Source organism: Coloeus monedula (assembly GCF_965178545.1).
Source record: "Coloeus monedula genome assembly, chromosome: 13".
Classification (NCBI taxonomy): domain Eukaryota; kingdom Metazoa; phylum Chordata; class Aves; order Passeriformes; family Corvidae; genus Coloeus; species Coloeus monedula.
In genome coordinates, this window is record NC_138793.1 from 6,413,876 (window position 1) to 6,439,441 (window position 25,566).

Consider the following 25,566-nt stretch of genomic DNA (forward strand, 5'->3'; position numbering starts at 1 on the left):
GTTTTATCATACTCAGTACTGTATGCTTTTTTACTGTTGGTATTTCACAGTGTCTCAGATACAATTGCTTAGAAATGCATTACTTGCAGTAAAAAGTTTAGACAGAGATGTATGCATTTTGGAAAAGGCTATTCAAGCAAAGTCCATCCTTTCCCACAAGGAGCACAAAGACAAAGCTCCGACTTTTAGGGTATTTCAAAAGCATTAGCCTTTAAACCACACAGCAAGCTATGTGTCAAATGTGAAGTCATTCTCCATTCCTCAGGCTGTTTCTAAGAAATAGCTTAAGATTCTTCTCTGAAAAAAGCTCTGCATTTGCATTGCCTCCTGGATGAAATACCACTTCCAAAAAAGTATTTGATGTCTTGAGCAATGCCAACACAGACCCATCAGAGGACACAGCTCCTTCCACATGCAGTCAGGGTCCTGCTCCCCTTACACGACTCCTTCGTCCTCCATCAGACAGAGCAGCTTTTATTATCAGTTAATTCACATCAACATCATCCACAGCTCTTTTTCATATCTAACACACCCTCCAAAGTCCAAATAAAACAGAGGTGGTGAAACCTTTACAAAATGCTCCCATCTGTGCCTTCAGCTCTTGAGCGTATGCTCAGTATACACAAGTATATACATAGTTGGGACCAATTTTCCTCTAGTTTTTATTTTTTATTCATAATAAACATGATGCTCAGCTGTTTCCTCACCACTACGAGTGTCTCAGTCCTTGCCTGCATATCTAAATACTGTTCAGCAGCCATCTAGGTGCCACTGCTGCTGGAGCACCAGATTGTGATGCTGCTTCTCGGCCGGGAGCATGCTGGCTTGCTCCGTTAGGTGAGGACACTGAGCAGTTACACACAGTGTTTTATTTTAAAATGCTGTACAAGCATTAACTAATCTGCCCAGTGCCCTGTGAGGGAGGTGACTATAACTCTCTCCTATTTTACAGATGAAGAAACAGACAGTTTAAGCGATTTGCCCCAGGCCACACAGTGCAGCAGCGGACAGCTGGGATTACCACAACGCTCCGTCCCTGTGTCCCCAGCCAGCCTGTCAGGCTGCTCACACCTCCCCTGTCAGTGGAAATCCAAGGTTCCTGCCTGGCCAAAGGAGAGACTCTCCCTTGGTCAGGCCCCTCAGCAAAGAAGGGGTCTCCTGGAAAAAGGCTCATGCACCTAACCGCAGGGCAAGCTCAGGGTCTCGTGTGTTCAACTCGCCACTGCGCACTCCAAAAGCCTCCAACGGAATTCACTGAATTTTGAAACATACAGGAGCAAGTCACTACAAACTACAGGGGTTTTTATTAATTGAGACCCCCATAAAAATACTGGTAGAATAAGACAGGCTCCACAGTCTCCTCCTCTTACTACCCCGTGGTTTAAGCTTCTTAGAGCCTTTTAAGACGGATTGAACTAGAGGCTGTTGTCCAACTTTGTCACATCCAATAATCTGAGCGAAGTCTGACATGGCTTTCAGGTGAACCCGTGTAGTTCCTATTTACATGTCTCAGCTAAACCACTTGGAAAGACAGTTCAGTGCCACAGCCCACCAGAGCCTCTAGGACTGTTCTCCTGGACCACCAAAAGGAAAAGGTATTTGAACCAGAAATCAGGATACGTAGATCTCCTCAGCACAGCAGCCTTTCAGTATTTACAGACAGCAAGATTTCTTTACATTTAGATCATTCTTTCCCAGCTCCCTTATTAGTCTGAAAGGACTTGACTGGATTTCCTTATACCATGACTAGTCATTTTTAAGCAGCAGCCCTCTGCTTGCTACAAATACACTGGAAAAGGAAAAAAATAACCGGGGAACACATTTCATATTGTTGAAATGAAGTCCACCGAAGCCAGATTTTACACGACATGACAACATACTAATGCCAAACTGACACAAATTCTCATCTATGCGTTTTGGCTTTAATGGGTTAATTAGCTTGGCTGGATACAAATTTTAATTATCTGAGCTTGACATTAATGTCCTTGGAGTGTTGTCTATAAGGATTTGGGGAATCATAGACATTATTTTAGTTACTTCTGGAAACTGTGTGTTACACTGGGATTTAAATAGTAAGAACAGACAAGAATAGTGAGAACAGGTTGATCTATTTTGAAAAGTCAGACTTTGTGAAACAGGACAAACTGAAATGAAGCTGAAGCCTAGTGTACTTGGTCTTCAGGGGAGTCTCATGGATATAACATAGGAAATGATCTCCTTTGAGGATAGGTGACAGGACAGAAATTTTAGATTAAGTGCAACAAAAAATTCTGTATGCAACTGAGATTCTGAGTAAAGATCTTCTTGCTGCCTAACACAGTTTCTCAAGGAGAAGATAACCAGTCTTAAACACAGTTATATACACAGTGTTGATACAGGCAAGGAAGAACCACCTACCTCAGTCACTGAGAGCAGCTCAATTCCTCCAGAGCTAGAACCAGAAGGCACAGCCTGAAGGCAGAACCTCAGTAGTTCACACTCCCACCATGGAAATTAAGGGTATTTTAAGTGCATTTTCTTACTTTTAAGGGTCTGCATAAGTAGATCAGTCATCTGAAGATTTTTAAATGTGTTTCAATAAATCTGCATTTAATCAGCCACAGAATTTCTCGTAGCCAATACTTTTCCAACAAACTGTTACAGGTTACTTGAAACAAGTAAGACCTGCAGTTCTGCAGAAAGCAGTATCTACTAGAAGCTTTTCAAAATACCCTTCTCTGTTTTTCTATTCTTTTCTGTTCGTTTTTCTAGAAATGGATTTAAGAGTGAAAAGAGAATGCTGATGACTTTTTGTGAACATAGATTTAAGCTCTCTTTTTGCTTGCAACAAGACATGTAAATTCATTCCTTATAACAGCAATTGCAGTAGTTCTTTAAAATGCAATGCAACCCTTTTGTGCAGTAGCTTTTCACCTTTTAAAGACAATCTTCATTCTGTTTTCCATGTTCCCTTGGTACCAAAACCAAAGTCATTTGGATTTTCTTCTGTAAAAATTTGTACAGGCAATTTGGCTTTAGGAACACTAAGTAAATGCAATGCATTTCTCTTCTAGGTTCACACACCTATGTAATTGCTAGAATTATCTGAATACATTTAAATTCCTCCTAAATGAAGGAGGGTGGCATTCAGACAACTCCTCTGCTGCCCAGTAAGAATCATAAAAAAGGTAAGGGCTTATTTGAATCACAGTATGTAACTTACAGAAAGGAGTCTATTCTCCTTATTTTGTTCCAGTGTGTTCTGGTTAAAATACCCAGACTGTGGTCCTGTGAGAAGTCAAACACCTCCTGGGAACTGCAGAGCAAATTTAGAGCACTTAGCACTCCATCGACTCAGCTCCTAACTTAACAAGGGTAAGGAAAGAACTGAGGGAGGTTATCAAACTAAGAAGGGATAATCACAAAAAAATGGTAAAAAGAAGTTCAAAAGCATGGCAGAACAAAATTCTCTGCCATGCAGAAAAAGAGCAGAAAAATATTTTGTTTTAATGAAGAAAAGCAAAAGCTAAATCTTTTTGTAACATCGCCTGCACTTTTTGTTCTTAACCCCAAAAACTGTGAGTAGACAAGTTCGTGTTACAGTCTTTAGAATATTAGGGAAGATATTTTTACCCTTGGATAAAACATTAAAACCTCTAAAGGCCTCACACATACACAGATGGGAAATGGAAAGCCTTCCTATCATGTATTTTGGAGACAAAACCTTTTTTTCTGGAAATGCTGATAAGGAACAAATTCAAACTGGTCCTCATCCACCCGGATCATCTCATTAAAACAATGGTATCTTTTAAACCCTGTATCCTGAGCTATCGGTCAATTTTGATTGACACAAATATTTGTATTAGGGGTTACACACTGCAATTTACAATTGGGGACTATCACAATACTGTATGTTAATGTAATCAGTATTTTCATTGCATGAATTCATTTGCAGCATGACACTGCAAGGGTATTCTTACATATACTGAAGACACAATTGCTAAGTAGTTCAACAATTCTCCTTTAAGTGGGATTTTTTTTTGTCTGATAAATTTTTAACACAATAAAACCACTCCTAGTTCTGTGTGCATGTTTTAATTTCCCACCTTTTAAAATGTTTAGACACTTGGAATACCTAGCATACTGAATTAATCCACAAATATTTACAAGAAAAATCTATTTAATTTCTTTCTATAGTAACTACCACAGGGACTATTGTAATGAAAAATTTCCCATCTTAAGGAATTAATGCGATTACTGATATAGAGAAGAAATGTAATTTATATCATCACAAACACGTAAAAGATATAATCCCATATTCACAAAAGGAATCTTTATTCCCTCTTTGAATTCTAAGACAATACAGTCTTGCCTTGAGGAGAACAGAAATATTATGAAGTACCTTAAGCAAGATAATTGTAGGAGAAAAAAACTACAATTGCATTATTGTTGTGCTAAACTGTGACATACTTAAAAAGCTAATTTCTTTTATTTTAATGGAATTTGGTGTGCATATCCTTTAATCTACTTCACTATTTCTTCACATTTTTACACACAAACACACGTGTAAAGTGTTTCCCATTAGCTGTATTACCTAGTTTAACAAACTGCAATGACCTTAAAACAATTAAAAATATACTTGGCAATTCGATAAACTTCGCTCTGTTTATTAACTATTTTGGAACTAACTAAATATCTAGAATGTCACAAAAATGCACAGCAAACTAAAGATCTACTGCAACTCAAATATTATTCAAGAAGACATAATCAATATTTGATGAAAAAGTAACATTTGACATGAGTGACTGTCCCAAATTTTACCAAATACATTTCAACCAATCACAGTGCTGAACAATTTGCATCTAAATCAAAAGCTAAGCAAACAAAAATGTATCCCCAAAATAGGGCTTTCTACAGCTGTGTCAGTTAAAGTGCATTTAAAATTCAGTACAGTCACCCTTCAATTATTCCTTTCAATTAAATAAATTTTAACGAAGAAATTAATCTACTGTGGCTGGGCATTTCTCTATTCCACAGAAGCAAACATTTTTTCACTCATTCTCCTTTAAAAAGCAAATTTAACAAAACTACTAAGACAAAAAGGATGACCTAATTAGTACTAAGTAATATTTAAAGCTTTTATATATAGTACACTCTTACTGCTACCCCTAACTTCCAAGGCTTTATACTCACTGATATTGTTTGATTTATCTGGCACTGCTGCTGCTTGAGCATGCAAATTCACATTCCCCATTCTTGTATGCATCCAACATACACAGAAGGAGCCAAATTGTGAAGAAAATATCCTGTACCTGTTAGGCACTGGTGTGCTCAAAGGCCAGCGAGGCAGCCCTGGTGACCAGAGATCTCCCATGCACAGACCCACCCAACTTCAGCCAAAGGCAAGAACAAAAACTCCCCAGAACCAGCAAGAACACTCAAAACCGTTCAAGTAGTCTAGAAACCCTTTTCTACCTGACATCCCCCTAGGAAACTTAAACCCTGAACAGATGCTCTCCCACTTCTCACCATTCAGCTGAGTGAGACACGAGAGATGACATGCAATGAATATGTGTCTTGTATTTATTTCCTCATAGTCCTAACTCCTGTTAAAGCCCCAAATTATTAGGGCTGCACTAAGTTTGCTTCAGTTATCTGAACAGATCTGACCAGCTAGTTATGAAAAAAACACCCATCTAAATTAAACAGAGTAATATTGGATAAAAAAATGTAGGTCACTGAAAAAACAGACCATCAACAAATATTGCCAGGTTTAGCTCAGCATGAGCCTTCCTTTGCTCAGTTCAGACCCCAATTCCTATATATCAAAGCCTTTAAGCACACACTGGCCTTAAACACATGCTTAAAAAAGCTCTGCCCCGTTAGGACCTTCTGCCTGGCACGCAGGACGTTGGGGACTGCTGGCAGAGTAATCCCCTGCAGTGAGCCTGCCCTCTTTTCCAGCGTGTGACCTACTCTCGGAATTCATGTCCAAAACAAAAAGATTATGTATAAAAAAATCAAACCACGTTGTGTCAATGTGATGATAATGCCCAACACACATCACCCTGTAAACTGCGCTCACAAAATGCCACTGAAACAGAAGTCACACCTATGAAAGCAACTACAGTGCAACAAACACACAAAAGAGACTTTAAAGTAATACCTGCCAAATATCAGTCTTTCAAATTTGTGCCACAAGCAGCAAATTCATATTACACAGCAGTGGGCTGCACGTCTTTCACAAACAACTTTTTTCCTAATTAGAACAAACTAATAAAATCTCCAATATTCTTCTCTAAGTTGCATTCATTTAGCATGAAAATGGTTTACAGAGTTTAAGCCAGTTGTATTTTTAAGGGAGAAAAGTGTATCAAGGAAAGAGGTATCCTTTTTTCAGAATCATACGTACTAACATGTTTTTTATCATCTAAAACTGAAAACAGTCCTTAAAAAAAGTTTTTAGTTAATATCAGTGTTTTGGAGCCTCCCACTGGCAGCCATCACACAGCTGAAGTGAACTACCAGCTGAAAGGAGGGTTTATATCCAGTATCAATGACTATTTTACTTTGAAAGAAATTAGTATTTCTGAGTTTGTATTTTAAATGCAATTTAAAAGATCATAAAGGAAAGAATCCAGCATTTATTGTGTGTCTCTCAGCAGACTACTTAATGTTCAAGCATCTACTATGCAAAGGTCAAATCATTTCACTGAATGTAACAGTGACAAAAACATTCTGCAGCACTGAAAAAAATATCAGATTATCAAGGAAAAAGATCTGGACCTGAGATCTCACAAGAGTCACAATAAATAATGTAGATTCAGTTCTTTCTTTCAGTAAGAAAGAAAATTGCAAAGTTGTGTCAGGAGAACCCGATTAAGAAAGATAACAGGTAAAATACAAATTACATACTTTTGGAAAAGCTCTTCATAAAGGAGTATTTTAAAATAATACAGAAAATGGATTTTTATAAAAAAATGCTCAACTCTTTTTACATAAATATTGCCTGCACAGAATTGGAAAAAAAAACTTATTCAGATGGGGAACCTCTAGGGTATTCTGCTGCAGGAAGCAACATAGATAGCTGCAGTCAAACAAAAATCCAGTGTAAATAGTTGTGGTAGTTGTAATATACAGAGGGCAAAGCTGCAGTGAGCACCACAGAGGAACAGAACAGGTTACAGGTAAACCAATATGACAAAAAGCAACTCAAATGTTTGTCTGAAGCAAACAACAAAGGCTAATAGGCACCAATTTATTTTCCATTTTGTTGTGCTTTTTCTTCCTTGACATTTACATCAAATATTTTAGGCATTCTTTCTAACATAAAGAAGTTCCAAAGTGCACCATGCACAGCTCTTGCTGGTGGTCCTGGGTCTTCAAAGCCAAGATTTCACCACCAGCGACAAAGAGCTGCAAACCAACCCAGGACTTGCCTGTCCACCCCTGTGACGTGATTCTATATAACATGAATTGGGTGGTGATCAACTGCAGTGATCTGGGGAGATCGAGATCACTCCACACCAGTGGAATGGCAAGAGCAGGCAGCAGAAATGCAACTGAGCAGCAAGTGAGGGGAAAAAAAAAAAAAACCAACAAACAGGAGCAAAGTATGTGTAGAGAGAGAAAAAAAAAAAAATTGAGAACTACATGGCCGAAAAAAGAAAAAACCCAACAACCAAAACAGAGGACAAGGCAGCAAAGAAATAAGAAACGAGATAAGGGAACAAAATAGAGGGAATAAGGTAACTAAGAGCAAAAGCACAAGGTAGTGTCTACCTGCCCACTTTCTGGAAGAGAACACATCATTTGTCACACTGGAAAAAAGTGAAAGGGTGTTTTTAATTTGGTTTGTTTTTTCTAATTAGACATATCCAAGTGTCAAGCAAGGGTGGAAAATAAGGTGCTGAACTGGTATTACACCTGAATGTGTCTTCTGTTTGTGAGTTCAACAGAACCAAAAAAAAGGTACCAGTGTAGATATCATTAATTTTACATATTAATACAAAGGTACATAACTTTAGCTATTAAATTATGTTCAGAAACATACATACGTTTTTTCCTGTGCTCAACCAGCTCAATAGCCTGCCTTGCTGAGCATTTTGAAAACCAGTTGTCCCCAAGCAGAACAGTGATCTCATTGGTGTGGACAAGCTTTCCTGGCATGAAGGCAAGAGGACCAAAAGGTACCTGTCAAAGACACAGACATCACTAATGAAAATGTAACTTAAGACAGTCCTGCATGTCTTAGATTTTTTAAAAGGTAAAAGGCAGATTTAAAAAAATAAAAATTCTACAGCAGCTATTTAGTGACTAACCCTTCCTAAACATTCAAATGACCAGATCCATTTGACTCTAGCATTGTACTTAGAAAATCTGAAAACTTGTATTTCACCAGACAACTTCTCTTGTGACACAGAACTACAGGACAGCTGAATGCTCACGTGGAAAACAAATTCACTTAATCTGAACATACAAACTTTGATAATACAAATTATTATTTGAGTTATATGCAGACTACATCCATTTCCTAATAAAAGCCAGATTAGCCTTGCTAAATTTTTTTTAATACTTAAATCGGTATGATCAACTCTAGGGTGAGTTGCCTTTCTCAGTATCTGTCTTGCCAATACTAAGTACCTAGGACTGGGGGTGACACTGGGGCTACCAGCAGGACCACAGACAGTGTTTAATCTCACTTTGCTGGCTCATTCACCAGGCTGCAAACCTCAACTTCTGAGGGATGCTCCACAAGCAACCCTCTAATTGCTCTGCACAAGGACAATAGTTTAAAAAAACCAGACAGCATCAGACAGTGCTTGGGTGAGGAGGAACCTTGGCTACCCCTATCCCTGTCCCCTGCACCAGCCCTTGGCATTCTGACCCCCAGGCCCACTGTCACCTGCCTGGCTGCCTGTGGGCTTCAATCATGAAGAAATTAGGAGAGCAAAATCAAATTAGATCTAAAATTGAGGACGCATAAAGATAAGAACCACATCTACGTCAAGTTCTCTTTTTTCCCTGAAAATCTGTCCCAGACAGTTTGTATTGGCTCCTTCTACTTTATTCCTCTGCCTTCCTCCTCAGTTCCTCAGCACAGCCACTTGTTTTCTCATCGTGTTTGTGCTGAATCAGAGCACTGGCCTAGTGGACCTGTCTCCCTGGAAAGCGATCTTCCTCTCTTCAATACCCAGGAGGGTACCAGTGCTGGAAACAGTTCTCCAGCAGGCAGGACCCTGACATTAAGACTATGCAGAATGTGCTTTTCCCTACACATGTCCCCTCCCTGACTTGGTTTTAAAGTAGCAGACTGCACGAGTTGCCTGTTCACTCTTCCCCTAAAATGATGAAGGCAAAATTAAAAGCATATGAAAATATTTGGCTAACAGGAAAGGAAGTGTTCCTCTACATTTAAAATAACAGATGTGAGTTAACATTGCTTCTTCAACTAAGAATAAGCCCTATCTAGTTGTGAGTTAACATTGCTTCTTCAACTAAGAATAAGCCCTATCTAGTTTTTTTTTAAACAGTTTCTATGTTCGAAGTAACAGTTTCTATGCTTCGAAACAACACAATCATTATGTTTTACATCATGTGGCTACACACAACACTCATGATAAATGGACTACACACAAAATCCAGAGCTGTACCACCAGCACAGGAAAGGGAAACCCTCCCTTTTCCCACATGGTTAAGTGTACTCCAACACTATCTTACTAAAAACCCAGCTCTGAATCTGAGCCAGGCTGCCAGGGAAGGCAGCAGTCAGGCACTGAGTGCTGAAATCTGCCACTCGGTTATGTGCAGTACAACTTCCCTGCCTTCAAAGATGTATCTTGAATTGACCGTGAGAAGGGAAGAGGAAAAAAAAAGAGAAACAGAAGCCAATTTGTTCAGCATTTTGGTGAGCACAAGCCAATAGGGCAAATTCTGCACAGGAAGCTGTGCAGTTGTTAGGGAAGATTCAGAGCACCAGAAAAGATCGCTATGTCAATGGGAAGATCGGTGGAACAAAAATTAGCAGCACCTTTTTATGTAAAAATCAATGTTCTAGGGTTTATTTCCATGAATCAGGAAATACTACGGCCACTTTCTTCTCAGGAAATGACTAAGTACCGTAATTCAGTCATAATTACAGTTTTCTATACAATAAATTTACATATCAAACATGTCAGGTTTTGTGTTAAGCATTTATGTCATCAGCTTTCAGTTGTCAGTAACACTGTAATTTATAATGGATTTCAAAGAAAGAGAAAGAAACAAAAGCAAAGGTTTAACTATTATCATAATAAATGTAACATTACTACGTACTGGCAACCTGCTAACACTTCACCCCCAGTGAAGGCAGCCCAGATTTTAACACTTTTAGCCCATCTTCTTGTGAGACCTCTGCCATGTACATACCATGATATCATAGGACAATTTGTCAGGCAATGTTTGGAGTCGCTCCTGAAGAGCCTCATAATCACTCTCCACCTTCTTCCTGTTAACAAATACAAGTTGATTCAATTTCACAGCTAAAGTAGAGTTAATGTTTTTCTGCCAGTAAATCAAAAACACACCAAAAATACAGAAAAACGAGCTATTTTACTCAAACACATACAGTTGATAGATTAATAAGTCATTTATAAAAGACAAGGGATGACGAACATAATAGCTAGGTTATTTTCTAATAATGTGTATTTAGATAGGCACATAATTATTTAAGATTGTGCATGTCTCGTTCTGAATCAGACTTTTTCCCGGTGCAAAGAAGCAGTTCTTTCACTAGGATTTGGAGTATCTCACTGCATGTTCAAGTTCAAGTTATAACACCACCAATATTTAGAAAAAGAACTGAAAATCCAGTTTAAGCTTTATAAGAGGCAAATTCTTCAAACTATCATTTGTAATACAGAGCTGATGACCTTGGTTTGAGCTGACATAAATGGGCAAAATTTCAATGAATTCTGATTTTCCCATGAACTTTGTGTTACTACCAGGAGTCAACACTCCTGGAAGATGGCTTGACCACCAGGATTCTGTCACATCTTCAAGCCCAGAGGAGGGACAGTACAGGCGAGGAGCATTCCTTCTGATACTTCTCCATCCAAAATGTAAATAAGGCTCATGCTACATGTTGCTACCCAGGAGTGAAATGGTTTGGTGAACTGGGACAAGGTATTCATAGCCATGGCAGACACCCGGCATTTCACAGGACTTTCCAAGAAACAGCATTTCAGTGGCTGCAGGGATTTTACTTTGTGTGCAAAACAAGCAACTACACTCCCTCTAAAAAAGCCTTCTTTTGTAAAGACATTCTTAAATACTTAAATTTGTCTGGAAAAAGTCTTTTAACGGACCCCTGCCATTCTGAAGACAGTCAGAAATCAGCTCCTGCATGAAGTAGCTGGCATATAAATGTCAGGTTTGATGATATTGTTTACTTGTACTTCAAAACACTAAACATATATATATGGTAGTAAACTCTGCAATAAAAGGCAACTGAAAGCACAGAGCAGCACACTTAACAACGCTGACCCAAGATGCAAACTACAGGTTTTCTGAGGATGATTCAGGAAAGCAATCTATAAATGGTCTGAAAAATGAATGTCATAGTTGACATCACAACTCTCAAAATATTACAATTAATTTTCTTAGATTCATAAGCAGAGTGAAATCTTTTTTAGCATTTGTTATGAAAAATTATCTGATACTCTTATGTTTTGACTCATTTGCTTCACAGTTCAACTCTGGTGTAACAATCCTACTTCATACCTACTTTAAGTTGTTGAACTCGTCCTGAAAAAAAGAATTTAGGTTTTCACGCCACTTGGACATTAAAACCATGTTCCACGTAACTGATTTACAAAAGATGCTTGCTGCTGCTTTGCTCTGACAGCAGATTTCTCCCAGACATTTTCAGCAAGTCCTTCTGCCCACTGCCCACATCAGAGTGAAAACATAATTCACCTCCTTCAAAGAGGAAGGACAAACTCATGAATCTTAGCAAAATGCACTGAGATGTTTTGGGGGAGGAAGGAATACAATGAAAGCTTGGTGTCAACAATAACAATCTATTACTTAATGCTATTTACAGAACCCAGCCTTGCCTCAGAGAGATCTGGGTTTGAGAAATGGACTCCAAGCAGCCACTGAAAAACAAACATGAACGCCAAGCCAAAGGCTTGGCCCATGTCTCAAATGTAGAGAGAGGACTCCATGGGAAGAGCCTGGTATGATAATCGCCCACTCACAGCAGGATTAAACATTCCCATCATTACATGGCTCAAAGTAACTCAACATTTCCTCACTAACTTGAAAACTAACTGTCTTTAAGGTCTGACTGCTGCGTGTTACTGAATAATCTGATCAGGGTCCAGGAGAAATCACTTGCCACAGAAGCTGTGCTACTTTAGAAGCAAAGCATCCTGCTTTTTGTTCTGGGACTGCTGCCCTTTGCTGAGCAAACCTCCACCATGGCAACCTCTAGAAGTAGGGTCACATCCTGAACTGGGCCATGGAGATAAAACAAAATTTGTATTAATCCTTTTAAATAATTGGCCTGAAACAGCATTACTTAAAGAAGGGAGCTGACCTCCCTCTTCACGTATAGCTGATGGTTCCACAAGCTCTGGGGTGTGCCAGTGCTACAGTCTGTCACAACAGGCAATGAAGAACCAAAGTGAACAGGGAGGAAGAACACTGGGACTCCAGCTATGAACATGTCCCCAGAAAGGGAAACGCATGTTTAGCTATTAATCCCATACCCAACCCATTACTGGATTCATGGCTTTAGAAATATACTTGAAAAAGTACACTGAAAAATGAAAAAGAAAACAATTTAATGGAAATATATTGAAGCTGAGCATTTTAAAACCCTATTGTTATTCACTCAATTCTATTTAACATTCTTCTGTGTCACTGACTACTTAGAAGGTCTTATATGAACAAATTACTCAGTTGAAATAAGAGCACTCAGCTCTTGGCACAATCAAGATCTAAATAAGAGTACTAAATTTTAATTTTTTTAATGAAGTAAAGATTGTATGGATGCTATACAAACTGTTTTTCTATAAAAAAGAAATCAGTAAGTTATTTTTTTCTTTAGAGGTTCTGTGCCCAAAACCCCCAAGTTCATGGGGTCATGGCCAGAATTTGCATAAAAAAACAAACACAGGAGCAACTCCTCCTTCCACAGACAACACTCCCAGCCCACTCCACAAACCTCAGCCATTGAAAACAGGGAAATAATTGTCACAATTTTCCAAACTTTCAAAAATCTGTTCAAATTCTACAGCTTTCTGCCTAATAGTTTCTTTCTGAAAAATACTGTCTCTTAGTGGAAGAATGCACATTCAGAATTTCACATGGGACCCAATAGGTACAGGGTCCTAAAAGGACCCTAAAAGGAAAAAGGGCATGAGTTAGAGATATTCTGCCTGCCTTCACTGCAGCAGCACCAGTAGGCACTTCAATATTTCCCTTATTGAAAATTAATGCAGCCTCTGAATTTTAAACATAAATGAAACATATTAGTTTTAGATTATTTTTGCAAGCCAATAGTCAGAATTTAATATGATGATGTGTATAGATTGCCTTGATTTTTTTCCTCTTATCCAGCGCTTGCAGCCTATGTGCATTTAAACTAAAAACATTTGATACACACTAAATATAAATTATTTGCTTGGAGATCTTTCAGGCATGAAGAAAAAGCCTCTTAAAATAAATTTAAAATATTATATGCTTGATGGTGTATAACCAAAGGTTTAATCTCACCACTAAAGGGGCAGTTGCTGTGATTCTGCAATAACCCTGCAGACAATAATCAAGACAGCTCCTGTTGTTCTCTCAGTAAAATCATGGTAAACACAGCATGGATATATCATAATTTGATATCTGTAAGATCAACTGTTCTATCTCACAGTAACTCATAATATAAGATTTCATTCACCATTAAATGTACATTTTCCTCAGATGCCATACAAAACTGTTATTTACTAGGTATGTTTTCTATTAACCATAGACTGCCAACAGAGAAAAAAATGCCCAGAGATAATTTTTTTACATAATAAACCATTTATTTTAAGTATTAAAAACTAAGCTTTAGCACATATTTTACTGGGGGGTGGGGAAACAGTGAAACATTACTTTCCCCATTGTTTCAGCACATGGAGGGGGCAAGTGGAATTTCACTACTTGCTCCATAGTTAGAAAACAACAATAATTCTACCCTGGGAGCACCTTTTCACCATTCAGGCAAATTAAGCATTCAGCCAACAAGGTTACTTGGGCAAAAATGACAGATGAGATAGGTATTTAAGGCAGAAGTATAAAAACTAAGGCTCACTGTATTTGTGATTTAATTGTATCAGTGAGAAATAAATATATTTTAAGGAGAGTACATTGCAACAATTCTGAACTATCGCTAACTATAATCCCCAAACACTCTAGCAGGATTTGACTCACACCAGAATAAACAGCAATACTTTACTAAAACATAACTAGGTTACTCATCAGTATTTTAGACATGTAGACTTTTTTTTACTTACCAGTGCTGGATTTTTTCTTGGCAGCCAGTGACCACCTGTCATTAAAACAGATAACTACTCATGAAAAAAACAAGGCTAAGCACACAGCTGCAATGTCAATGCATCAGAAACTAGAACAGGAGCTTTACAGATTTGGTGCTGTCTCTATCCACATTTTTATTTGTCAGGGCAAAGGCATGTGAATGGTCGTTCTTAAGCAGCACACTTTATCACAGGCTAATGCAGAGTGATAACCACAGAAAAAAATTACAGCTTTTCACTTCTTATTTTGGTACAATACCTGCTCCGTAACTATTACGTGACACACGATCGGAGATAAGCTGCAGTTTGTGCAATCTGCCGATCTATTTTCAGTGTTATATGTTTGCAGAATAAGAAAACAACATAAATTATAACAAGACATCAATGTAACTCCCATACTCAGTCATTAAAAAGCAAAACAAATGAACCTCACAGCATCAAAAACATTTTTCCTCTATCAGTACATCAACGAATGTTTCCACTGGCCATTTTAACTTGAAAAAGCACAAATTAACTTTGTGCTGCGTAAATATGTGGATGTTTGACACCATGATGGGCTGCTGGCTTCTCTTCTGTTCTTTCTGGGTGTCAAAAGAGGTAAGTTTTAATATAAATAATTCACTTCCTTCCTTATGCCACAGGCTTTCCCAAGAGATACAAAAGAATTTACAAAATAAAGCACATTGTTAAAACCAAACACTTTTATCTTTTTTAACTGAAACTTTTCAGACTATATATATAGCAAACAGGCAGGATGCTGAAACCTGTGACCTTCTCTGCCACAATTACATGGAGATTTTGTCCTTCAAAACATATTCTGATCTCTGAATAATGGTTACCAAAAATACAACACAAACAATTTCATTCAATTATATGAAATGCAATGAAGGCACAAGGCAGTTAAATATGTCTAGACAGCTTCTCAATATAAGCGTTTTCTAGATTTTTTTTTTTTACAAATTTCGTTTTTCCTATAGCCAAAATAATGCTAACATTTGAAAGCAATTAATGAGAAAATTTGCAGAGAAAACAATAACATACATTCAAGTACCACTGAAATCACTGGAGCAGATAATTCTTTTTTTTCCCCCAAACAACAGAATGAAAGACAAATTTTTTTTTCAGTTAGCATATGTGCAGCTTTTGCACAACAGATCTCAGACCCTGCAATTTTTATACTCATGTGGGAGTAAAAAAAAAATGGGAGTACTTTGTGAGCTATTAATTCTTTAAACAGAGCAAAGTTCTTAAATGAAAAGGATCAGCTTTACATTTGTGGTTATGTTATTTCATAATCCATCAGGAAAGTCAGCCAGGTAGCTCATCCCATATAAGCCAAGTTTAAATTTATCATTTGCTTTAAACTCCTACAAATCAAATGCCTCGCAAATATCTTCCTTAATGTGCAAGCTAACTGTTTTTAAGCCTGAGAGTAAATACACAGACTTGTACAGGACATCAACCCAGAAATCTAGCTCATACTATTAATATTAAGCCCATTTTAAGAGTAAAGTTTCTGCAGAAGGCATAAATTGTCTGGTAACAAAGCTAAGGCACACTGGAGCCCACCACTAACAAGTTGAGGACTCTGAGCCTATTCTGTCCACATCCTTCATCCTTTCACATTTGGCAGTGATTGTGAAGTACACAACATAATTTAGCATACAAAAATGTTTATGAAATCCTTTAAGAAAGTTTCAATTTAATTGCCCCATTACAGATGAAGACAGAAAAGACGGGAAGCTTTCCATTCCCAATACATGACTTTCCATGCATGAAGTGAGCTGAAAGCACAAAAAGTAAAGCCTTGCAAACCATAAGAGCAGCATGTTCATTAACCTCTACATGATAATCCTTTCATAGCTGCATATTAACTAGTTACATATTCATAATCATTTACATTATTTAGAGGACCTTCTATGAAAATTTCTAGGCTATATCCATTAGCCACAATGTTAAAGGTTACAGAAGATAGTCTACTTAATGTTTCCAGGAAGCTTTTTTAATTAGTAAATATGTAAATTGGGCACATATGCTTTTAATGTTTTTTAAAAATAGTCCATCAGTCAAACAGCATAGGGGCATATGCTGTTTCCATCACCCTTTATCCCCCTTTAAAAAAAAAAAAAAGAGAAAAATCAATAACACCAATCAATTTTAATTTAATTCTTCTTCTTTGATATAATCTCTCTTGAAAGGATACCAAAGGGTGGAATGAACAACAAATCTTTTCATTTCAGTGGCCAGCATAAAATGAGACCTTTTACAGAAGTGCTAACATATACCACCTTAAAAATGTTGCAGGCTACACTTCTGGAACTGAAGTCTATTAAAAGAATAGAGAGAATAAATATTGAAAAACAGATGGAGATCAATTATGTATATGACCTTTATTAGGTCAGTCCCACCATTTGGATAACAACTGGTCTTATCACAGCAAAGAAAAAAATAAATATATAAACAAATATTTGATTCTTTGCCTTTAATCAAACACAGAAAAATCATTAGTCTATCTTCCCACACATAATTTATATACAGAGTTACAATTAAAGAATGAAAAACCCTTTTAGGATAAATAAAATAAATGACCTGCTTGTTTGTACACTTGAGTTCAATTTACCTGGACAGCTAGTGCCACCAAGTATGCCTTACTTTTAAGGCGTCATAGTGAAGTGGTATCAACAAACTCTGAATTCTCCCCTTTTAGCATAAAAAGTGTATGAGTTTGTGAATGCACATGGTTATCAGTGGCTTATCTGCATACTAAAATATTCATTAAACTACTCTTGCAGCAAACTTAACATTACCTAATCATGGGTCGGGTTATTAAAACAGGATCCACTGTCGGAAAACATATTTCACAGTCTTAAAAGAAAGCAAATAGGCAAATACCTTGTTTCCTTCCTCTCTGCCAACAGCAAGTTGTTAAAATGCAGTGCTTCTCAAGCCCCTGACCTGCCAGAGCCACACCTGCAAGCTCCACAAGCAGCCCCTGGGGACAGGGGAGAGGCCATGCCCACACACCTGTAACCCAAGGTGTAATTCCTGCTGGATTAAACCCAAACCCTTACAGCAGGAGATTGTGTGCTTGTTCTGCTCTCACTGCTACGTGCCTGAGCTATTTCTAGAGATGCCTGTGTTGCTGCTTTTAGGGAATCTCTCCTTTCTAGGTGTCACAAGCAAAGCACGAGGATCAGCTTTAGACCTGCGATCACATCCCAGGTGTCCCCAATTCCACCGTGCCAGTGTGATCCCTGGGCAGCTTGCAGGCTAATGACTCCAAATCACCCCCAGACAACTCCTATCAGCCAGCCAAGGACTTCATTAGCTGACCAAAGGCAGAGAATTCCTTCTGTCTGCAACACATTCTCTCTTCCCAGTCTATCTATTTATACTCTACCTTCTCCATGATCTTGCATTTGAAGAGTTCAAACTCTCCTCCACGAATTCAAGTGAGCAGCAATTTGAAAAAGCACTGCACTGATTCTGCAGGCTGAGTTACAACCACTAACTCTGGTCAGGGCTGGGAAGAGAAGCCAGAGCTCCTAACTCAGCAGCCAAGCACTACAATCACTTACGATGTTTCCCCAGCAATGAGGACAGGTGAGAAGGATGCTGTAGCACAAAGCAGATCCTTACCTGTGTGTGCCATGGGTCTCTAACCTATTCCACATTACCCCAGCAGGTCTTCACCCTCCTATACAAGGGCACTTCGTTCCTGCACCTTATTTTTCTGTATCTGTTCCTTCTGCACGTGCTCCCATTACTCACAGCTGAATACAATTCTCTGTGGTGCTTCTGATTAACAAAGTGGTGGCACAAGGAGTTCTGTTCTCTCCCTTCCCAGACAATGTTGTTTTATTCAGGTACTTCTCCAAGGTGGAGTGCATGCACGTGAATGTTCCTCTCTACTGAGCATCTGGGCACTGCCTACAAAGGTGCTGGGTTTAGCACACAGAGGGCAATTCTCTCTCATCTCTTCTGAACAGCAACAAGACAAACTGCCAAGTCAGAACCTTATTTATGTCTCAGCTTCTGAAAAATTTTAAGTAACAGAGCTGGTCCTGGTAACACCTGCAGGCAGTTTGGGGTACCAATGCTAAAACCTGCTGTATGTGAGTCATGCAGTTACCTTGAAATCCAGAGGAGAAACTTTTAAAGTTTTTAAGATGAAAGTTAAATTCAATTAAAATGATGAAAATAAAAATGTCGCATCAGATTAGGAAGAGGTCCTAAACAAATGAGGCCATTTCCACACTTGCAAGTATGAAGGTGGAAATCTGCAGCACAGCACAAAAGCAAAGTTTCTTTTTAAACAAATTGCAAGTTAGGCATCTAAGAGGCCAAGCAAACGTCTGCTGGTTCTACACGTACACTTGAGTATTTTGCTTCAAAAGCATGGCTCACAATCTGGCTGGTCTTCTGAAACTAGAAGCTAGGGACACAGATCTAATCCCAGCTCTGATTCTGTTTCTTCTATATGGCCTTGAGCAAATCACAACCTCTCAGTCTACATTTCTTCATCTGCAAAATGGGGATAATAGTATTAACCTACCCACCTCAGAGTGTTTAATGATGATTAATTAATGTGAGAAAAGCACTCTAAAGATGTAAGAGCACTATATAAGTGATAAAGCATTATTTACCACTTGAAAAGTAATCTGAATAAAATCAGATATGCAAGTAATTTGTTTACATGTAGCAATAATATAATTTGTGACTATTTAATCTTGAATTAGTCTCACTTTAAACATCCCTTTCAATCACATTTCCAGTTACTTAGGGAAAATGACAGTATGGAATACTTTTTGTGGAAGCAAAGCAAGTAATGAGGTGGTAATTAAAGTAAGGGTCTAATAAAGTCTAAAACCAATGACTTGCCTTCAGGAGACTGTCCCTGCCATTTGGGACTGTAAAAATATCTCAGTTTCAACCTTAGGTCCTGTTGTTCAGAACCTTCCACCAATGTAAGCTGGCTTCCTGAAATGCAGATCCATGTTTTCAAGGACTGCAATAAATCCAACATCATTTCCACTACTGACTTCCTTCAGGTGACTCCAACTCCGCAGATCTAAATGTTAAATCTTCCACATTCAAGTATTCCCTGCAGTTGATACATGCACATGAGCTGCCTCTGTCTGGAAATGTTTGCAGTATCAACACCCTCTCCAACATGCAACTCATTCTGAGATTTCCCTCTTGTACCCCCAAACACTAAAATTTTACCCATGATATAACCAGTTCACAATACCACTTTATATTACAGAACAACACTAATGGGTGGTCAAATATTTAACCATCTCTTGGTAACAAGCATGTTAACAAGCCACAGAAGAAATAAACATTTAAAATGAATTTTCATTTCTTCCTCTAGGAAACTACACAGTACTTGCCTAAAACACAGCAATCACTGATGGAGAAAGACAGAATTAACATTTGTACAATTGTTTTTCCTAGAGCCCCATTTTCAATCAAAAAATGAAGTAAAACTATTAAAAATTCCTCAGTCTGTTGGCACACTGTATGATCTAATGCAAAACAAAGAAAGCATGTCTGAGCTCTCATATTCATTTATTAAATCATATTACTCAAAAACACTACATTTCAACAAATTATTAACATAAAACCCCCTTTGGGTGGAAACTGTTGCCTTTTGAAGAAATGTGTTTGGGAAGAATACTGAAAAAAAAAAAGAGAAAGAAATCTGAATCATGGCAAACATTTCTTCCTAAAGGAAAAAATCTTACTTAGAAATACAGCCACAATTTTTACCTTTCTTTACAAGAAAAAAAGTGAAGATCTACTACTTTTATATTAATTGTGTACACATCTGTGGGTCTTGCAGTTTTGCAGAAAAAGTAGCACATAACTATAATTTATCAATAAATAAGTGCTAAGTTCTGATCAAAATTATTCTGGGGGAGCTTGAAAACTCTACACAGCAAAAATCCCAAGGGCAGCAGGATGTCTTCTGCTGAGTGAGTTCCATTAACTCTGAACCAGCTGAACTGGGGCAAGTGAGGAACACACTGGAGTAAGAGCTCATCCTTTACTGGCAGCAAGCCAGCATCCGTGCCCTGTGACTTCATCTTGAGACAGAGATAAGAACTCAAAACTTTCTATTTTAGCTGAGGTCAGGTAAACATATTTGTGTGGCTACACCATACCCAGACTCGGCCAGGTACCCAGAGGGCAGCAGAGCAGCACAGGCACAGAACTCCCATGTGATCTAAGCAACCCAACATCTCAAGCAGGTTTTGCAAGCTTTGATGGAGTTTATGGTGTAACAACTACGCTGTTAGCAAAACCTAAGCTTAACTAGCTTAAAATTGCCATGAGCTGTGAGACCTGCCTCACAGACGTAGCTGCAGGCTGTGGTTCAGCTTTCGGCCACAGTCCTGAGTAAACTCAGCATCATCCCTCCCTGGCTCCTGCTACTCAGTTCCACTGTCTCATCCTCCCAACCCCGACACAATCTGTTGACAGATATTTGTAACCACATTAAGGATCCACACTGGATGAAAAATAGTCCAGGAAGAAAAAAAAAAAGGCAAAAAAGGTCAACAGTAAAGTTTGGTTTTAAGCTGGATCCCAGTTCAGTTCACTGAGCACAGTCACAAATGTGCCACCCCAGAATAGCTGAAAGACTGAAAAAAGTAGACACACACTACAAAGTTGATCAAATTTAAGTCATTTGGACAACACATATGACCATTAACGAAAATTTTGACCAAGTGTCTGAGACTGTTGCTCCTGTGCTGCAGCCTATGCTAACAGACAAGAGGAACCACAAAACCCAATGCCCTCACCACACAAACACAAAGCCTTAGTGCACTTGCTGCTCTGAAGGCCTCAAGAGGCAAGCTCTGAGCCAGCATATCCACCTGCAACACTGGAAGCTCAGATTAAAACAGAATACAATTTCACAGTCTCAAAGGATGAAAGAAGTACTTGAAACAAGGAGCATCCAAATGAACCTGAGAAGACAGGTTACAAGCTTAACTTATGGAATGGAGATCTGCAAAGATACTGAAGATGATTCCCAAATTGTACCCTGGTCACTGCATCTATTTCACAGCATCTGTAAGAGCAGCACAGTTCAGTCACATTTAAATTTTGTGCATATAATCTCATCTACACATTTCAGTTACCAGTGAAGTCAGACACACACTGGCTTGCCCTCTCCAGAATAAAGGCAATGCTTTTTAAACTCTTTTGTGAATAGTCTCCTTCAATTACCATTAAAAAACCTACTGAGGATCTGTTAATTTATTTCACAGCTCTTGACACTATATAAACTTGTGGGTATTTAATTCATACTAATAAGAACATGGACAAACATTGATTAAAAAAGTAAAAGTGATGATCAATTAACACTGGAGGAACAATAAGTATTCCATAAAAAGCTTCCAGGTAATGACTGAATTAGCCCTTTTACTTGAAAGTAGCACATGAGAAAACATTAGTGGAACCACTGGACAGGGTGGAGTGTATGTCATCACAAATTTCCAAACAGGTAATTGTCCAGGGACCTTTTAAACAGGAATATGGCAAATAAAGCTTCACACAGGTCATTTTTAAAACGAGCACATCAAACCAAGCTTCAGACACTCTCTTCCCTTTTCTCGAATAGTTCTTGTGCAAAATGAAGTCATGATGTACCGGTGGCTCATACCCAGGCTTCCTCTGGATCCTGTGAACTTGAACATAGACTGGAAAAAGTGCAAACCGTGGGAGACACTGCACTGCAAAGCACATCTGAGTCTCATCTCTGAGTCTGCAGGCAAGCACTTCCAGATTTCCAGTGGCTCCCGCAGCAGCATGGAGTGTACAAGACCCTACTCAGCCTCACTGCTCTTTTTCAGACTGCAGGAACAGCTCTAAAACTGTCAAGTTGCCGATTTCACAGCACAGATAATACTTGCAAAGGGCAAACAGAAGCAGTCAGCCCCAGACGCAAATCATATAAGAAGAGAAAACAATCTAAAGGAGTTTAAGATTCTGTGATTTGTTTCTCTATAACCCACCTACAAGGTGTTTAACTGTCAAAAAACTTTAGGTACCCAGGATCTTGAAAATAATTTGGAAATTAAAGATCATACAGCTCTACCATTCAAATTCATAAAAATTAAGAATATGTCATGATGCACAGTGGACAATGAGTTACAGTAAGAGCTGCACTCAATCTAATCGTACTTTGCTGTCATGATGAGTGACAGGAGAGTCACTTCCTTGTCCTAATTTTCCTAAAAGGAAAATAAAAAAATGTGTTTGTCAGTGCAAAACCAAAAAAAAAAAAAAAAAAAAAAATTTAAAAAAAAATCATATTGCCATCTAATACTGGAATCCTTTAGATTCTCCATGCCTGTGTCTGCACTCTGCAAAGGTCTCTTGGGTCTAATTGGTTCTGTAATGTCTCCCATTACACATATTGTCATTGCATTGCTCAGGAACTATAGAACATATCATCCCACCGTAAATTCACTGTCTAAAAAAGTCTTTCCAAATCATACACATCCGACTTGTCAACTTCCCATCAGTTAGTAATCCCAACCCACTTGATTGCAGGAATAAATGTATGTCAAACATTATGTTTAAACGCAGGCCCTATAGCATGAGAAACCTCCTATTTAAATATTCATTCTGTAATTCCTGCACTAACTTGCAATAGATTTACTGCAGTATTTTCAGCTAACATATATTGCTTTTTCAAGTAATCCATGATACATACATTATTATACTCTTCTTACAGAAATATTCAAAACTTTACGCAGGCATTGTGCTTCCAATTATGGACTTTATCATGAAAATTACTAGATATTCTTCTATAATTTATCCCCAAGATACACATTCTAAGTCATGTTTTTATACAAAGTGCCTTTAGTAGGAGCACTGAAAATTGCTTTTAACAGTTTGGTCTTACTATCACCACAAATTAACAAGATGAAATCTGTCCAACAGGCAAGCAGTCCTAAACAAGAATTTAAATTACTTTTCACCAGGGGTCCTAAACCTGGAAGTTGCAGCCTCCATCCGAGTAAAGACAGAAAGTCATGAACATCCTGTTCCTTCAGTATTTTTAAGCAGGAAGGAAGCCTCAGTTCACAAGTTCTTCAGGGCAGCTCTTTAGCACTTAAAAGCTCAAAGCCATAGCTGAACCAGGGCTGTACAATGGCCTGAGTGTTAAAATAACCAATCACAATTCAAATATTACCTTTAATGCTGCAGATAGGTACTGCTGTATTCCACAATTCCACTAAAGGTTGCCTTCAGATTAATGGGAATAAATAGGTTTCCTTATACTTAATCAAGCGTCACTGGGACAGCTTGCTTTAATCCCAGTAATTAAAAGAAACGGATTTGCCTACTTAAATGCCAGCATATAGAAATACTGTTCTGCCTAAGTAACTTTACTATTTGCTATGATCCTCACACTACAATTACTACTTTACCAAAGTACTGGATAACTAATTCTCCTTCATCTTTGTGCTGAGACCAAAACAGGAGCCTTCAACTTCAGTGATTTTGCGGGAAAAATACGGATCTCCAAGACGAGGCAGCTGAAATGAAAAGACCTCCTCCATCTTAAAATACAATATTTTCATAACTGAAAATACCGCTGTAATCCAATTATATATATTCATTGCATAGAAGGAAAGTCTACTATATCTTCATCATGACACTCCATTGTAACCAAGATATGTAGTTCTTTAGTATAATTTCATATTGAAGCTGAAGTGTTCCATTTTTTTCATCCAATTTGCAGAAATTATGTAAAGTTTCCCTATGATAAAATATAACTTTGGTACATCAGCCTAACAGAGGCTTAATTAATGGTCTCCTGGGCCTCTTTTCCACCGGAGCAGATCTGTTTAAGAGGAGTCTTAAACTTGCTTACAGAGGGGTCTTACCATGAACTGGGAATAATTCTCTATGGCTACGGCAGACATGTGCTTACATATTAGGCTTGACACTAATGTACCAGGGAAATTATTCTTCACCAGATTCCACCACCTTGAAAATTAACCGAAGGAGCCCAAGCAGACGAGTTACTATCACCAATTATTGGCATAATGGGTTCCTATCCGTGCAGAACAGATGATGTGGAGTATTCCAGCAGACCCTCTTACTGTTCATCGACATTAATGGTCAGTTGGCTACACAGGTCTTTTAGTAATGATCTAATGGGTATTCAAAAGCAGACACATTTGTGCACACAATACTCCAGACAAGGCACATTTTTATACCACGTAAGTGTTACTCACTTTTCTTACCTAAACCAGCATGTGACAAAATACAGGCTGTAGATAAAATCTTCCATTGTAACTGAAGAACTCTTATGTGCATCTTACAATCTGCTTAGAAAAATTTTAATCAGGTGGGCAGAAAAAGTGAAAGGTCTGCAGACTGGGAAAACGTATTTGTACCAGTAACACCCTGCACAGGACCACAGATTATTTCCACAGTGACTCCTGCACCTACACAGAGCTCACTGCAACGCTGGAACCTACGAGCCCCAGATCGCACTCCTTAAGTTTTCAGGGCCCACTTGAGTTAGATCATGAGTTTAATCTACAGGAAAAAGTATCCTGAGTTTTGTGCTATGGTCTCAGGTGGAACTAGCCTCTGAACTCTGGGGAATAATTTCTACGGAAGAGTCTGGTTCTTTAAAACTCATTTCAGATATAACCAATGATTTTCAAGGCAAGTCATGAACAGTTAAGTTTTGATACACGCTCTCTTCAAGCTGGCCCAGGAGCCCGCTGGACCCCGGGATGACGCAGGTCACAGACACGGCTGGGCCCTGCGCGGGCAGTTTTGAAGGCGTGACTGTTCCGGAGGCCGGAAAAATCACCGAGAGGCGTGAAGAGTATGAAAACACGCGTTCATGGGCGCGCCGGTGCCCACGGCGGGCTGGGGCAGCACCGGGATGGGGGGTGCCGCCAGGACCTCCCCTCCTGCCGCCTCCCGGCCTCGCTCCCCGCCGCCCCCCGGGCGCTGTGTCCCGGGGCCGGTGTGTCCGGAGCGCTGT

At 38.6% G+C, this 25,566-nt stretch overlaps 1 protein-coding gene across 1 annotated transcript in view; it reads right to left on the minus strand.

Annotated features, from left to right (window-relative positions):
- Positions 1–25,566, minus strand: part of URI1 (URI1 prefoldin like chaperone) — a 41,489-nt gene that overhangs the window by 15,042 nt on the left and 881 nt on the right. The window contains exons 2-4 of the mRNA XM_082289837.1: positions 14,514–14,548; positions 10,387–10,465; positions 8,037–8,172 (exon numbers count right to left, since the gene is read on the minus strand). Coding sequence (XP_082145963.1) covers positions 8,037–8,172; positions 10,387–10,465; positions 14,514–14,548 — 250 coding nt within the window. The remainder of the gene's footprint in view (positions 1–8,036; positions 8,173–10,386; positions 10,466–14,513; positions 14,549–25,566) is intronic.